The sequence below is a fragment of the Eurosta solidaginis genome, chromosome 4 (genome assembly GCF_040869045.1).
Source record: "Eurosta solidaginis isolate ZX-2024a chromosome 4, ASM4086904v1, whole genome shotgun sequence".
Classification (NCBI taxonomy): domain Eukaryota; kingdom Metazoa; phylum Arthropoda; class Insecta; order Diptera; family Tephritidae; genus Eurosta; species Eurosta solidaginis.
In genome coordinates, this window is record NC_090322.1 from 90740530 (window position 1) to 90753394 (window position 12865).

Genomic DNA, 12865 nt, shown 5'->3' on the forward strand with positions numbered 1-12865 from the left:
AAAATATATATATACATAAATGTGAATGTTGCTACAAAAGCGCGATTGATTTAATAAAAACTTTTATATTAAGTAAAAACAATGCAAGAATTATATGTGAAATATACTGAAATGAAATTTAAGTGTATCGTTGCCAATTTATATAGATATTTATGTGCATAATGGTTTTGAAAGATGTGTAAATTGTAACTGAAAGTGCTATAGAAATTTGCTAAATTTGCAAACTTTAACATCAAATAACTCGTAAACTATAAGTCTGCGCACTTTAAGTTATATATATTTGTGATCGGGAGAACTCCCTCTTTCATTTGATACCAAGTTTAACCCCGAACTCGGGGGGTGCTATTCTAAAATTTTCCCCAAAATATTCCCCCAGCTGTTTTTTATGAGCAATTTTTACGTAATTTTCCTTTAGTTCTTGTTTTTCTCTCTTTCTTTCATTCGCTTTAGTAGTCAAGCGTGATGTAGGTGCGCAGAACGAAGCAATTTTGAAGTCGTGAATGCATAATCTTCAAACGTGATTTGTGATCCCAGAAAGTATCGCCATAAAACATCGGGCATATGGTATCGGTATCGAGGCGCAAAAGTATCGAAAAGTCGAAGTATCGTGTGTCTAGTACTTAAGGAAAGTATCAGATTATTTTTGAGGGTAAAGAAACGAGAAAAGTATTTGATGTAGAGTCGCGCGTGTAAAATTGCCTATCAATTAATGCCAATGATCAATATTAAAAATTTACGAAATCCATAGAAGTATATTTGTACCCCTTACAATAGTATACAACAAATAAAAAAAATTGGTAACGTTTTACAAGACGGTGCACGACCTAATTTTTATCAAAAAGATGCGTTTCGACCTCCGGTTGGTAATTGTTTACTTTCGCTCACAACTGCTAAAACCCGACCAAAAATATCGGGAGAAGTGTCAAAAGACGCGTTTTGATCCCAGCCCCACGAATCCTAGAGTGGAAATTCAAAATTTTATTTCTGTCAAATGTTATTTCCAAAAAAACGAAAAATAGACATGAGATAGTAGATTTTATGAAGGGGCACAACGTCCGCATTGCTGCGATTCAAGAAATTAAACTCACTGCAAGATCTGCATTGCAGACCTATTCTGGGTATAATGTCCACAGAAAAGATCGCGTGAGGGAAATGGAGGCGGCCTCGCATTTATCATACACCACTGTGCAATATCCTATATTTGATCCCGACATCGACCGCAGGGACAGTGTCTTAGAACGTCTAGGTTTATCTGTCCGGTCGGGCGATGCAAACCTAGAAATCATCAACATCTACATCCCTCCTGCCACCTGTTGCCCCAGTGGATTCCAACCTAATATCAGTGCCTTACTCACTGACAACAATCGCATCATCTTAGGCGATTTCAATGCCCATCACGATCTATGGCATTCAAACTTGCGGGTTGTTGTTGTTGTTGTTGTTGGTGTTGTTGTTGTTGTGGTTGGTGTTGTTGTTGTTGTGGTTGGTGTTGTTGTGGTTGGTGTTGTTGTTGTTTTGGTTGGTGTTGTTGTTGTTGTGGTTGGTGTTGTTGTTGTTGTGGTTGGTGTTGTTGTTGTTGTGGTTGGTGTTGTTGTGGTTGGTGTTGTTGTTGTTGTGGTTGGTGTTGTTGTTGTTGTGGTTGTTGGTGTTGTTGTTGTTGACAGTAGGGGTGAGATGTTGGCGGATCAAATAGAAGAAACGACGTTCTGCACAATAAACGGAGACGCCTCCAAACGTATGGAAGGAAGCTGTCACAGTTCGACGGATATTTCAATCGTGAGCGCAGAACCCGTAAACTGCGTCAACTGGCAGCCGATGGTAACATTGGCATCCGACCACCTGCCTATACCTATTTCGCTCGAGCGTTCCGCCGACTTCATCGTCACAGAAAAACGCACTTTCATTAACTTTAAAAAAGGAAAGTGGGACGAATACAAATCCTTTTCAGCAACCGCTTTCTGCCCTCCCTATCCCAAGTGATGCCCGCCAAGGGGAGCGTGCTTTCCGCAAGGTCACTGAATCCGCCTCGGCTGTTTTCATTCCCGCCGGTAGAATTCCCGCAATTCGGCCCCACTTCATGCGGAGGCAGTAAGTTTAGCGTGAGAACGTGACCTTATAAGACAGCTCGATCCCGGCGACCCCCAAATACGGGATATAAACCAACGCATCAGATGGCTTGTGGATGAACACAAGCAGGCGAAATGGGAGGAGCACCTAAGCGGTTGTAACCTCTCTGCGGGCGTAGGTAAACTTTGGTCCACCGTAAAGTCCCTATCGAATCCGTCCCTAAAAAGGAAAGTGGGACGAATACAAATCCTTTTCAGCAACCGCTTTCTGCCCTCCCTATCCCAAGTGATGCCAGCCAAGGGGAGCGTGCTTTCCGCAAGGTCACTGAATCCGCCTCGGCTGTTTTCATTCCCGCCGGTAGAATACCCGCAATTCGGCCCCACTTCATGCGGAGGCAGTAAGTTTAGCGTGAGAACGTGACCTTATAAGACAGCTCGATCCCGGCGACCCCCAAATACGGGATATAAACCAACGCATCAGATGGCTTGTGGATGAACACAAGCAGGCGAAATGGGAGGAGCACCTAAGCGGTTGTAACCTCTCTGCGGGCGTAGGTAAACTTTGGTCCACCGTAAAGTCCCTATCGAATCCTAGCCTTTGGCGATAAAGTGCTGTCGGATGCGAAAAAATGCGCGAGCGCTTTCTGTCGACAATATATAATGCATTCTACGGTCGACAAAGATAGACGGAGGGCCAACAGACACGCACATAAAGATAAATTCAGCGCTTCCCCAATTACCCTCACCGCCAAAGAGGTTGGGGATGCCATCAGTCATTCTAAACCATCCAAAGCAGTGGGCCCAGACGGCTTAGCCATGATGATGCTTAAAAGCCTAGGGAAAAACGGTTTCAAATATTTAGCACATGTCTTCAACCTGTATCTTTCCACCTTTGTCATATCCGAAAAATGGAATATGGCCAAGGTGGTCCCGCTACTAGGTCCTGGGAAACCAGCTAACATTGGAGAGTCATATCGCCCGATATCTCTCCTATCGCCAGTAGCAAAGATGCTTGATGCCATTTTGCTCCCCTACTTCAAAGCAAATTTTCGGTGAATCCAGTACTCAAAGAACAATACCCTGAACTTGCGGAAGAGGAACGCACACTCCCCAGGGAAACGCGAGTCATCCTGGCTCAACTTCGTTCTGGATACTGTAACCGGTAAAATCTTAAATATCCAGAATCAACCCCGACATACAAAATGTGTGCCCCGCTTGCAATGTGTCCCCACATGACACCAACCATCTCTTTAATTGTAATGTGGAATCAACGCCTCTAACACCCCTTTCATTATGGTCCACCCCTGTTAAAACAGCAAGTTTCCTTGGACTTCCGTTAGAGAAACGGGGGGTGGGATCCATAGTATTTTTGCGCTGAAAACCTTCTGCATTGGCGGCCTTTAAAACTTTTGCTTTCGGATTCTAAAAACGGAGATCGAGACGCGTCTCTTGGTACCAGCTCTGATAATTTTTGATAAAAATAAGGCGGTGTGCCGTCTTGTAAAACGTTACCAAAATTTATGTTTGTTTATAGACATCAAACTTTCGAAAAAATGCCGGTCAATTGTACGATGACACCTCTTCCATCTAATTCCACACAAGATGGAGTTCGTGAGACCATGTTGTATAGTGGTTCAAAGTTTAAAGGATTTCAAAAGTCTCAAGGCAATTCATATGACGTTGAAGTGGTTTTACAGGTAATTAATTTGGCTGCGATATAGTTACGCACCCCCCAGAACGGGGTCGAACTTGATATCAAATAAAGGAGGGAGTTCCCCTGATCAGAACAATATAAATTTTAAGGTGCGCAAATTTATAGCTTTATAGTTATTTTGTCAGAATTTGGCAAACTTTTAAAGAAAATTTAACTTAACTTAGAATCCTTTTCCTATATGTATACATATATAAGTATGTATATATGTGTGCTTCGCTCCATTCAATAGGTGACCAATCACAAATTGTCATCAATGTCCTCTAACGGGAGTCCAAGGAAACTTGCTGTTTCAACAAGGGATGATCATAATGAGAGGGGTGTTAGAGGCGTTGGTTCCACAATATAGTTGAAGAGATGGTTGGTGCCATGTGGGGACACATTACAAGCAGGAAATATATTTAGTATGTCGGGGTTGATTCTGGGTAGGTCAGAGTTTAACCTGTTGCAGTATCCAGGTCGAAGTTGAGCTAAAGTGACGCGCGTTTCCCTAGGAAGATTGCGTTCCTCCTCTGCTAGTTTTGGGTATTGTTTTTTAAGTACTGGATTCACCGGGCTACTCCTGGCATAGAGCTCCGACGCCTCTGTGGATTTTACTGAGAACATGCTTGTGCTTTTTAGCTTCATACGGCTGTGTTCTCAGATGCCGCATTTCCTCATAATGCTAACGGAGATGACAACAACAACATCACAAAATGTCATCAATGTCCTCTAACGGGAGTCCGAGGAAACTTGCTGTTTCAACAGGGCTGGACCATAATCAGAGAGGTGCTAGAGGCGTTAGTTCCACATTACAATGGAAGAGATGGTTGGTGTCATGTGGGGACACGTTGCAAGCAGGGCATACATTTTGTATGTCGGGGTTGATTCTGGATAGGTAAGAGTTTAACCTGTTACAGTATCCAGAGTGAATCAGTTGGTCAATCATCTTGAAGTAAATAATATATTAGTCTACCAACAGTCAGGATTTAGGAAAAAACACTCCTGTGAGACAGCGCTGAACTTGGTGATATCTGATTGGAAAGAAGAGCTAAACAACAAAAAAGTAGTGGTTTCAGTTTTCCTTGACCTCAAAAGAGCTTTTGAAACGGTGGATAGAGAGATATTAATAAAAAAAATGCAGCGGATTGGCATAACTGATATTGAACTTAAATGGTTCCGCAACTATTTGAAGCAGAGAAAGCAGAAAACAGTTATAAATGCTGTGACGTCGGATGAATTAGAGGTACCCATAGGGTTACCTCAAGGCTCAGTATTGGCACCTATATTATTTCTTATATACATAAATGACATAGTCAATGCTATCGAAGGTTGTGAAATTAGACTTTTTGCGGATGATGCATTAATTATGATAAGTGAAAATAATATTAATACTGCACTCGCCAAAATGCAACATGAAATAAATAACTTATATAAATGGTTGTGTGGTAATAGACTGAAACTAAACATAAATAAAACTAAATATATGATAATAACAAGGAGGAATATCAATGAGGAGGATATAGCCGAGCTAAAAATAAATGATGAAATCATACAAAGAGTTAACAGTATAAAATACTTAGGAATAATAATTGATAATAAACTCAAATTTGAAGATCATATAAATTATACAATTAAAAAAGCTGCTAATAAAATAGGAGTGATGCAGAGAACAACGAAATTCATTCAGAAAAAGTACAAAATAATCTTATATAAATCAGTTATAGAACCGCACTTCGTGTACTGCCCGTCCATTCTATTCATAATATCGGATAAAGAAGTAGACAAGCTCCAAAAGCTTCAAAATAGATGCATGAGATTTATTCTTCAGAAACCTAGAGATACACGAACGGCTGACATGTTGAAGACTTTAGACTGGTTAAGTGTGAAACAAATGATTTTTTTCCACTCCATGAAATTCATATTTAATATTAAACATGGAAATGTACCTGAGTATTTAAATAAAAATATAGCATTAGTTGAGCAAACTCACAACATAAATACGAGGAGCAAACATAATTTCAAATTGCCGTTTTTTAGAACTGAAATTGATCAACAGAACATTTTCTACAAGGGTCTGAAAAGTTACAATGAACTGCCTATGGATATAAAAAGTTGCAACCAAATAACAGTATTTAAAACAAAATTATATGAATATTGTAAAACCTTAGCTATAAGATAAAAAACTGTAATATTTTCAAATTTACGAATTAGGCTTCTGGCCGTAATAAATAAATAATCTAATCTAATCTATTCTAATCTAATCTAGAAGTTGGGTTAGAGTGACTCGCGTTTCGCTAGGGTGTGTGCGTTCCTCTTCCGCAAGTTCAGGGCATTGTTCTTTGTGTACTGGATTCACCGGGCAATTCCTGACATAGAGGTCCGACGCCTGTTTATGGAGTTAACCAAGGACCTGCTTATATTTTTTGGCTTCGTACGGCCGTGTTCTCAGGTGCCGTATTCCTCATAGTGCTTACGGAGGTGACTCCTTAAGCCCCTGGGCGGTGTTGGCTCATCGATTAGATGTCTGTTGGGATGCCCAGGTTTCTGGGTATTCAACAGAAACTGTTTGGTTAGCATTTCATATCTTTCCCTTATTGGGAGTATTCTCGCCTCATTATGTGGATGGTGCTCTGGAGACATAAGGAGACAACCCGTTGCGGTTCTGAGGACAGTATTTTGGCAGGCATGTAGCTTCTTCCAGTGGGTAATCTTTAGGCTTGGCGACGATATCAGGGACGCGTAGCATACAATCGGGTGGCCAATTGCTTTGTAAGTGGTAATGAGCGTTTCTTTATCTTTTCCCCAAGTACTGCCAGCAAAAGATTTGAGGATTTTATTACAGCTCTGGATTTTCGATACAATTGCGGTTGTATGCTCACCAAAATGTAGATCCTGATCGGACGTCACACCCAAGATTTTGGGGTGTAAGACAGTCGGTAGCGTAGTGCCATTGACGTGGACGTTCAAAATGGTCGACATTTGGGACGTCCATGTTGTAAATAAGGTCGCCGGTGATAATGTCAGGTTTCGCTAGGTGAAGAAACTGGAGAGATCGGGGAGGTAGCCATTTATTTTGTTGCATAGCTCATCGATCTGTGGGCCTGGGCCTGTGACCATTATTGTGCAGTCATCGGAGTAGGAAACGATAGTAACTCCTTCTGTTGGCCAAGGTAGCTTAGATATGTAGAAATTAAAGAAAAGTGGCGATACGACACCACCCCTTGTTTAATGTTTCTTTGGTTTTGATGTTTCGTTTCGGAACTGCACCGATGCCTGCCGTCCACCCAGATAATTTGTGGTCCACCTTTTAAGACTTGGGGGAAGGGTAGACCCTTCCAGGTCTTGCAGTAACGTGCCATGGTTGACCTTATCAAAAGCTTTTGATAGGTCTAGCGCAACGAGTACTATTCTATGATGGGGGTTTTGATTTAAACAGCAATTTATCTGGGTGCTAATGGCATTTAGCGCGGGGGTAGTGTTGTGCAGTTCTCTGAAGCCATGCTGATGAGAGGCTAGTGGCAAATTTGCCGTGCAATGGGGCAGTAAAATGGCTTCAAGCGTGTTGGCTACTGGCGATAGGAGATATATCGGGCGATATGACTTCTATGTTAGCTGGTTTCCCAGGCTTTAGTAGCGGGACCACCTTGGCCATTGTCCATTTTTCGGTTATGACAAAGGTGGAAAGAGACAGGTTGAAGACATGTGCTTAGTATTTGAAACCTCCTTTCCCTAGGCTCTTAAGCATCGGCATGGCTATGCCGTCAGGGCCCACCGCTTTAGATGGTTTAGCTTGACCGAAGGCATCCTCAACCTCTTTGGCGGTGATGGTAATTGGGACGCGTTGAATTTATGTTTGTGCGCGTGTCTGTTGGCCCTCAGTCTAGTTTTGGCCACCGCAGAATGCATTATATGTTGTCGGCAAAAGGCGCTCGCGCATTTTTTCAAATCCGACAACACTTTATCGCCAAATGCGATGGAAATTTTCTCGTTGTGCTTGGACGGATTCGATAGGGACTTCACGGTGGACCAAAGCTCACCCACACCGGCAGATAGGTTACAGCTTCTTAGATGCTCCTCCCATTTCGCCAGCTTGTGTTCATGTTGTTGTTGTTGTAGCAGTGCTTCGCCCCGCCTAACAGCCGCGACCGATCACAAATTGTCATCAATTTCCTCTAAAGGGAGTCCAAGGCAACTTGCTGTTTCAACAGAGGGGGAACATAATTTATTTATTTATTTATTTATTTATGGTTGGTGTCATGTGGGGACACATTGCAAGTGGGGCATACATTTTGTATGTCGGGGTTGATTCTGGATAGGTAAGAGTTTAACCTGTTACAGTATCCAGAACGAAATTGAGCAAGAGTGACACGCGTTTCCCTGGGGAGTATGCGTTCCTCTTCCACAAGTTTTGGGTACTTTTATTTCAGTACTGGATTCACCGGGCAATTCCTGACATAAAGGTCCGACGCCTGTTTGTGGAGTTCACCAAGGACCTGCTTGTGTTTTTTTGCTTCATACGGCTGGGTTCTCAGGTGCCGTATTTCCTCAAAATGCTTACGGAGATGACTCCTTAAGCCCCTAGGCGGTGTGGGTCATCAATCAGATGTCTGTTTGGATGCCCAGGTTTCTAGGTATTCAGCAGGAACTGTTTGGTTAGCATCTCATTTCTCTCCTTGATGGGGAGTATTCTCGCCTCATTATGTAGATGGTGTTCTGGGGACATAAGAAGGCATCCTGTGGCGATTCTGAGAGCATTATTTTGGCAGGCCTGTAGCTTCTTCCAGTGGGTAATTTTTAGGCTTGGCGACCATATGGGTGACGCGTAGCACGTAAACGGCTGGCCAATTGCTTTGTATGTAGTAATGAGCGTTTCTTTATCTTTTCCCCAGGTACTGCCAGCAAGGGAGTTGAGGATTTTATTACGGCTCTGGATTTTCGGAACAATTGCGGCTGCGTGCTCACCAAAATGTAGATCCTGATCAAACGTCACACCCAAGATTTTGGGGTGTAGGACAGTCGGTAGCGTAGTGCTATCGACGTGGATGTTCAAAATGGTAGACATTTGGGACTTCCATGTTGTAAATAAGGTCGCGGAAGATGTAGTCGGCGATAATGCCAGGTTTCGCGAGGCGAAAAAACTGGAGAGATCAGGGAGGTAGCCGTTTATTCTGTTGCATAGCTCATCGATCTGTGGGCCTAGGCCTGTGGCCATTATTGTGCAGTCGTCGGCGTATGAAACGATAGTGACTCCTTCTGGTGGTGAAGGTAGCTTAGATATGTAGAAATTAAACAAAAGAGGGGATAGGACACCACCCTGTGGCACCCCTTGTTTAATTCTTCTTGGTTTTGATGTTTCGTATCTAAATTGCACCGATGCCTGCCGACCACCCAGATAATTTGCGGTCCACCTTTTAAGACATGGGGGAAGGGTAGACCCTTCCAGGTCTTGCAGTAACGTGCCATGGTTGACCGTATCCAAAGCTTTTGATAAGTCTAGCGCTACGAGTAATGTTCTATGGTGGGTGTTTTGATTTAAACCGCAATTTATCTGGGTGCTGATGGCATTTGGCGCGGTGGTGGTGCTATAGAGTTTTCTGAAGCCATGCTGATGAGAGGCTAGCTGCAAATTTGCTTGGAAGTAGGGGAGCAAAATGGCTTCAAGCGTCTTTGCTACTGGCGATAGGAGAGATATCGGACGATACGACTCTCCTATGTTAGCTGGTTTCCCAGGCTTTAGTAGCGGGACCACCTTGGCCATTTTCCATTTTTCGGGTATGACAAAGGTGGAAAGAGACAGGTTGAAGACATGTGCTAAGTATTTGAAACCTCCTTTCCCTAGGCTTTTAAGCATCGGCAGGGCTATGCCGTCTGGGCCCGCTGCTTTGGATGGTTTAGCGTGACCAATGGCATCTTCAACCTCTCTGGCGGTGATGGTAATTGGTGACGCGCTGAATTTATGTTTATGTGCGTGTCTGTTGGCCCTCCGTCTATCTTTGTCGACCGTAGAATGCTTACATATTGACGGCAGAAAGCGCTCGCCAATTTTTTCGAATCCGACAGCACTTTATCGCCGAAGTCGATGGAAACTTTGTCATTGTGCTTAGACGGATTCGATAGGGACTTTACGGTGGACCAAAGTTTACCCACACCGGCAGAGAGGTTACAACCTCTTAGGTGCTCCTCCCATTTCGCCCGCTTGTGTTCATCCACAAGCAATCTGATGCGTTGGTTTATATCCCTTATTTGGGGATCGCCTGTGTCGAGCTGTCTTATAAGGTCACATTCTCTCGCTAAATTTGCGGCCTCCGCCGGGAAGTGGGGCCGAATTTCGGGAATTCTCCCGGCGGGAATGAAAAGTGCCGAGGCGGATTCAATGACCTTGCGGAAAGCATGCTCCCCTTGGCGGGCATCAGTCGGGATAGGGAGGGCAGCAAAGATTGTCTAAAAAGATTTGTATTCCTCCCACTTTCCTTTTTTAAAGTTTATGAAAGTGCGTTTTTCTGTAACGATGAAGTCGGCGGTACGCTCGAACACTTCCCAAGGCTGTCGGTTCTATGTACTGGAGCGACTCGGGACTTTTCCCGACAAAGGACTGTCATTTCAGTGTGACCCCATTTAATTTGTTGCGTGCCTCCCACAAATTGTCATCCTCCCAGCAGCTCCTTGCAGCAGGACTGCTCCATATTCTCTTACTCCGGGAAGGCATCGAATCCAATCCGGGTCCGTCTCCTGACCCGGTCCTGAGAAATGGTTTTGCTGTATCTGCTGGAACAGAATCTTTTTAGGACGGTCATACTCTGTTCAGTGTGTCACGTGCAAGGGATGGTTGCATCGGACAGGTTGTTCTGGGCTTGATCCCAAAACCCGAAGGCCACGTAACTTTTATAAATCTTTTGTGGCTCCTTGCTGTTCACGCCCAAGGGCGTCCCGTAGTCTACGCCTAAGCGCCCCACTACCTCCCAGCAGCCCCGCTGCTCAGCAAGCCACAACAAGTACCCGCTGCTGCTCGCGCCCCACGGCGCCAACAATTCAAACAGCTGCTACCACTCATAAGTAGGTACTACCTTCGTAGTAGAGTCGGTAGCAATGCTGAGCATCAGCCCCTGCCCCCGTCTTCTCCCCCCACCCTCTTTTCCGACAGCAATCGTGCAGGTCAGGGAAACAGACTCCCTACCTCCGTTTGCACCGTTTGTCAGCACAGAATATATAGGTTTGCGACATCCGCCCAATGCAGCTCCTGCCTTGGGTGGTGCCACTTTCCTAGATGTTCTGGTCTCCGCGACGGCAACCCCCTGGCGGGTTTCATCTCGCCACGTTGCCAGGTCGCAAACCCAAATCATCCGGGTACCCCAATGCTTGCCCAGGGACGCCCAGTCCCAGGGCCACAACAGCAATTGCGTCCTGGCCTTCCACAACCCAGGCGTAGTCACCCGTCACTTACCCCAGAGTGGCGGCGTCTCCCCTTATGCAGAGAGAGAGAGATAGTCGATTTCATGAAGCGGCACAACATCCGCATTGCTGCGATTCAAGAGACTAAACTCACAGCAAGATCTGCATTGCAGACCTGCTCTGGGTATAATGTCCACAGGAAAGACTGCGAGAGCGGAAATGGAGGCGGCCTCGTGTTTATCATACACCACTCTGTGCAATATTATATATTTGATCCTGGCATCGACCGGGTTTTGGGATCAAGCCCAGAACAACCTGTCCGATGCAACCATCCCTTGCACGAGACACACTGAACAGAGTATGACCGTCCTAAAAAGATTATTTTCCGGCAGATGCAGCAAAACCATTTCTCAGGACCGGGGTCAGGAGACGGACCCGGATTGGATTCGATGCCTTCGCGGAGTAAGAGAATATGGAGCAGTCCTGCTGCAAGGAGCTGCTGGGAGGATGACAATTTGTGGGAGGCACGCAACAAATTAAATGGGGTCACACTGAAATGACAGTCCTTGGTCGGCAAAAATACCGAGTCGCTCCGGTACATAGAACCGACTGCCTTGGGAAGCGTTCTTCCCCCTCTTTTCCGGCAGCAATTGTGTAGGTCAGGGAAACAGACTGTTGTGGCCCTGGGACGAGACGTCCTTGGTAGGCATTGGGGTACACGGTGTATTTTGGTATGCGGCCTGGCAACATGGCGCAATGAAACCCGTCGGGGGGTTGCCGTCGCGGAGACCAGAACATCTAGGAAAGTGGCACCGTCCATGGCAGGAGCTGCATTGGGCGGATGTCGCAAACATATATGTTCTGTGCTGGCAAACGGTGCAAAGGGAGGTAGGGACAAAGAGTCTGTGTAGGTCAGGGAAACAGACTCTTAGTCCCTACCTCCCTTTGCACCGTTTGCCAGCACAGGGCATATACGTTTGCGACATCCGCCCAATGCAGCTCCTGCCATCGACGGTGCCACTTTGCTAGATGTTCTGGTCTCCGCGACGGCAACCCCCGACGGGTTTCATTGCGCCATGTTGCCAGGCCGCATACCCAAATACACCGGGTACCCCAATGCTTACCCAAGGACGTCCAGTCCCAGGGCCACAACGGCAGTCGCGTCGTGGCCTTTCACAACCCAAGCGTAGTCACCCGTCGCTTACTCTCAGAGTGACGACGTCTCCCCCTATGCACTTCAGAATTCTGCAGTGAAACTGTAATGGATTAACTGGGAAGATCACGGAGATAGTCGATTTCATGAAGCGGCACAACATCCGCATTGCTGCGATTCTAGAGACTAAACTCACAGCAAGATCTGCACTGCAAACCTGTTCTGGTTATAATGTCCACAGAAAAGATCGCATGAGCGGAAATGGAGGCGGCCTCGCGTTTATCATACACCACTCTGTGTAATATTATATATTTGATCCTGGCATCGACCGCAGGGACAATGTCTTAGAACGTCAAGGCCTATCTGTCCGGTCAGGCGATGCAAACCTAGAAATCATCAACATCTACATCCCTCCTGCCACTTGTTGCCCCAGTGGATACCGCCCTAATATTAGCGCCTTACTCACTGGCAACAATCGCATTATCTTAGGCGATTTCAATGCCCATCACGATCTATGGCATTCAAACTTGCGGGTGGACAGTAGGGGTGAGATGTTAGCGGATC

At 45.3% G+C, this 12865-nt stretch overlaps 1 protein-coding gene across 5 annotated transcripts in view; it reads left to right on the forward strand.

The window, feature by feature from the left end:
- Nucleotides 1-592: 592 nt before the first annotated feature.
- The window catches only part of LOC137250051 (glucose-induced degradation protein 4 homolog), a 233725-nt gene continuing 221452 nt past the window's right edge, over nt 593-12865 (forward strand). The window contains exons 1-2 of one of the 5 annotated variants that reach the window (XM_067782279.1): nt 593-863; nt 3601-3763. In XM_067782279.1, coding sequence (XP_067638380.1) covers nt 3620-3763 — 144 coding nt within the window. In that variant the 5' untranslated portion in view covers nt 593-863; nt 3601-3619. The remainder of the gene's footprint in view (nt 864-3600; nt 3764-12865) is intronic. The other 4 variants (XM_067782277.1, XM_067782280.1, XM_067782278.1 and 1 more) reach the window with 4 other exon arrangements.